At 53.0% G+C, this 4,502-nt stretch overlaps 1 protein-coding gene across 1 annotated transcript; it reads left to right on the top strand.

Annotated features, from left to right (window-relative positions):
- The first annotated feature begins 215 nt into the window (after positions 1 to 215).
- On the top strand, positions 216 to 2,043 carry LOC4331386 (AAA-ATPase At2g46620). The gene has a single exon (XM_015772919.2). The coding sequence runs from the start codon at positions 293 to 295 to the stop codon at positions 1,862 to 1,864; it is 1,572 nt and encodes a 523-aa protein (XP_015628405.1). The 5' UTR covers positions 216 to 292; the 3' UTR covers positions 1,865 to 2,043.
- Positions 2,044 to 4,502: the final 2,459 nt, after the last annotated feature.

Below are 4,502 nucleotides of genomic sequence, written 5' to 3'. Positions count from 1 at the left end.
TTCCAAGTGGTCTGTTTTGGATCGAACAGTGATTGGATCATGAGCTATGACCCTTTGAAAACTTAATCATTAAAAATAATTAAAAAAGAAAAAAAACACAAGTGTCAAGGAATTCAGATTTGGCGCCTCTTTTCATCGCCATCTTTGACCGCGCAAACGCCGTCGTTCGCGAACTCCCCCCTCTTAAAGCCCCCAACCCCCTCGTCTCGCCACTCGCCACGACGCGACGCGACGCGACACGGGAGCAAGCAGCGCGCGCGCGCTACTCCGAACCGAAGGCCCACGCGGCGCCATGCTGCTGGGTGCCATGAGCGGCGGCGGCGTCGTCGTCGCCGTCGCCGTCGCCTACGCCGCCCTGGCCGTGGTGGCGCTGCGGATGGCGCTGTCGTACAAGTCGGCGCTGTACGCGGTGCGGCGGCTGTGGCGGTGGGCCGACGAGTGGGCGCAGGCGTACCAGTACCACGAGGTGCCACGCTTCGCGTGCGACGGCGGCGGCGCCGAGAACCCGCTGTTCCGCAAGGCGGCGCAGTACGTGGCGGTGCTGCCGTCGCTCGAGGACGCCGACGCCGCCTCCGTGCTGTCGTCCGCGTCGAGGACCAACGGCGGCTTCTCCCTGCAGCTTGGGCCAGGCCACACCGCGCGCGACGCCTTCCTCGGCGCGCGCCTCGCGTGGACAAACCGGGGCGACGTGCTGGTTCTGCGCGTGCGCCGCCATGACCGGACGCGCGTGCTGCGGCCCTACCTGCAGCACGTCGAGTCCGTTGCCGATGAGATGGAGCTCCGGCGACGCGAGCTGCGGCTGTTCGCCAACACCGGCGTGGACGGGAGCACCGGGACGCCGAGGTGGGCGTCGGCGCCGTTCACCCACCCGGCGACGCTTGACACGGTGGCCATGGACCCCGACCTCAAGGCTCGCGTCCGCGCCGACCTCGAGAACTTCCTCAAGGGCCGCGCCTACTACCACCGCCTCGGGCGGGTGTGGCGCCGGAGCTACCTCCTCTACGGCCCGCTGGGCACCGGCAAGTCGACCTTCGCGGCGGCCATGGCTCGGTTCTTGGGCTACGACATCTACGACGTCGATCTCTCCCGCGCCGGCAGCGACGACCTCCGCGCGCTGCTCCTGCACACCACCCCGCGGTCCCTCATCCTCGTGGAGGACCTCGACCGGTTCCTCCAGGGCGGCGGGGCCGGGGACGCGGAGGCGAGGGCGGCGAGGGTGCTGAGCTTCATGGACGGCGTCGCGTCGTGCTGTGGCGAGGAGCGGGTGATGGTGTTCACGATGCGCGGCGGCAAGGAGGGCGTGGACGCGGCGGTGGTGCGGCCGGGGAGGCTGGACGTGCACATCCACTTCACGCTCTGCGACTTCGAGGCGTTCAAGGCGCTGGCCAGCAACTACCTCGGCCTCAAGGACCACAAGCTGTACCCGCAGGTGGAGGAGAGCTTCCATGGCGGCGCGCGCCTCAGCCCCGCCGAGCTCGGCGAGATCATGCTCGCCAACCGCTCGTCGCCGAGCCGCGCGCTGCGCAACGTCATCACGAAGCTCCAGCACGTGTCCGGGGCGGCGGCGGCGCCGCGGCCGCCGCACAGGCGGAACACGAGCTGGTCCGGCGCGGGCGGGCCATGGGAGGAGCAGGCCGCGCGCGCCAGCGCGGACGCGGCGGACGGCGGCGAGGAGGCGATCACGGCGACGGCGGCGTGCGGGGTGTTCGCGAAGGACGCGCCGATGAGGGAGTTCAAGAAGCTGTACGGGCTGATCAAGATCAGGAGCCGGAAGGAGGGCTCCAGCGGGTTCATGCCCTTGCACGGCGGCGAAGCGCCGTCGCCGGCAAACGGGCGGGGCAGCGAGCACGACAAGGAGCGGTGATTAATTAGGCGATGGTAGTAGACCCCGTCAAACAAGAAAAATATTTTTGATTTTTTGTCCGTGCTTTTTTACTTCGTGTTAGGCTAGTAGGAGTACTACGTAGTTGTAGTTAGTTCACTTTTTAATTGTGGATGGAAGAAATCAAACACGAAATGGAGGATGATAATGGGATTGGGTGATGTACAATTGTACATGAGGATTGTTTGGTTTTAACAGGGTATAAAACAAAAGAGATGGGCAAGTTGAAATTCTTGAAAATTGCATGTGAAATATGTCTAGTTGGAATGCAAACTCCCAACTCCCAAAGTGCTCGCAATCGCGGCACCCGCGCGGCTCCGGCGTAGTCAGCTCTGTCCTGGCGCGCGGGAGACAGCGACTCGTCGTCGGCGTCCAGCCAGGGCGAGCGGCAGCAGCTATCATGGAGTGCGTGCCATTTGAAATTAGGCCCTCTTTATTTCCCAAAACAAAAATTTTCATGCTGTCATATCGAATATTTGGACACATATATGTAGTATTAAATATAGACGAAAAAAAATAATTACACAGATTATATGTAAATTGTGAGATGAATCTTTTAAACCTAATTACGTCATGATTTGATAATGTGGGACTATAGTAAACATTTGCTAATGACAGATTAATTAGGTTTAATAAATTCATTTTCCTGGCGGAATCTGTAATTTGCTTTGTTTTAATGCTTCAAATGTATATCCATATATCCGATGTGATAATTAAAACCAAAAATTTTCCTCAACCAAAAAATAGTGCGTCTCCAGCCAAGCCAACCAAGCCAGCGCCCTGCTGCTATAGCTTACAAGGTGATAGCTGCGGCTGCGGGCAACGCTATGTCGCTCGCCAACCAGGTCCAGGTCGGGGGATGATGGGTGGGCGTCCCACTACTGCACCTGCTAAACACTATTGTGCCAATCTTGGCCAGCTTGTTGCTTGTTAGGCACAGGCGCCGCCGTTTATATGATGAGACCTTTTATAGTGTTTGCATTTCTAAAATGGCATAGATCTAATGGCTCATAATAAAAGATACCTTATGAAAGGTATCAGAGATAGAAAGGTACTAAGGATTAAAAGGTAATTGATAATAGGGCAATTATGTTTAACAACGTATGGACGTACCGAAAGGTACGGTGTAAGTGGATTTGAAGGTACCACAAGGTACCGCGCAAGTAGTTTTTAAAGGCAACGTAAAATATGATTTATGTGGTGGGGACAAAAATTACATTCTCTTCTATTCGGTTTCCAATCTTCGGCGTTCTGTTTGCGTCGGTTTCCAAACTTTGGTCCGATTTACGTGGTACATATCATATTCGCATGATCTTGATAATTATTTCCAATTAGTCATTAATTTACATAGCAATTTGGTGATCCATCGTTTGATGAATGTAATCAAAGATCAAAAGGACAACAAAATGAGAAGATTTACGCACCTAACAAGAACAAAACAAGTTCAATGAGAAAGATTTGCGAAAAAAACTAAACCAATCGTCTGACAGATCGAGACCGTGCGGCCGCTTCTAGCTCCGGCGAACATAGGCAGTCCTGGACCACTTCCTCCGGGTCCTCTTCTTCCGCCGCCCCTCCCTCCAACCACCGCCTCCGGCCACACGTCCACCGCCGGCCCTCAATTCTCCACCTTTCAACTTATCAAAGAACACGTAAACCTTACATACGAACAGAACGTATCTAAGAACGATGCAACGCAACAGGCTACGAGCTAATTCCTTCGATACCTTCTCATACCTTTTCATATGTGTAAAAGACACATTTGTCATTCTAATATCATCATATTTACATTAATGCCACCTATTACAATATTTTCTTTCCATACCTTGCCCCTCGCAGATCAACGGCTCACGTCGCCCCACCTCCTTGTACCTCGCAAACATCGTAAAATCCCTCTTATATGATAGGGAAAGAAATTCACTTCCTATTGGCGGCGATTGAATTGTTTCTTAGGAGTACTAAATTCTTGAGAAATTTCTACTTACATTCAAAACGGCATTACTCTCTCTCTCTCTCTCTCTCTCTGAATAGGAGTATTAGGAGTAGGACAGTAGGAGTACTGATGAATGCGAATCATGCCTGGCTCGATGCTGGACTGATGATGATGAGTTTAGGTGTCGGGTTGAAAGACAATGATAGCCGCTAATTGCCGCTGGCCTGTACAATTCCCTGTTTTGATTACGAGATCTCTTTGTATTATTGTGCGGCTGACAGGAAGATCGATGCACGAGTGTATGGTCCTTCTGCCTTTGGGTTCTTGGCTACCATTTGTTTCGCTTCATTCTTCCTACGGAGATCACGCGTGTCAGCACAGCTGTTCCAGCTCGCGCTCGGGAGGTTTTCGTCTGGTGATCTGGAAAGCTCACTGCCTAATTGATGTACTCGCAGTTTTCCTTTTTCTTTTTCTAATGCATTTTAAGGGACATATCGCGTATGGTCCTTCGTAATGGATCAAATGCTAATGCTAGAAGTAGCAGGAGTACTGGAGTAGTAAATCACAGCAACATGAGGTATGCTACTACAGTAAAAAAACATTAAGAGAGTGCTCCAATATAATGATTTCTTAAAATAAATTTATTTTTGAATAAATGTGAGTTAAAACTGAACTTCAACAAGCGAA

This window comes from Oryza sativa, chromosome 3, assembly GCF_034140825.1.
Source record: "Oryza sativa Japonica Group chromosome 3, ASM3414082v1".
Taxonomy (NCBI): Eukaryota; Viridiplantae; Streptophyta; class Magnoliopsida; order Poales; family Poaceae; genus Oryza; species Oryza sativa.
The sequence above is the reverse complement of the archived record's forward strand: the minus strand, read 5'-3'. Positions and strand labels throughout refer to the sequence as shown.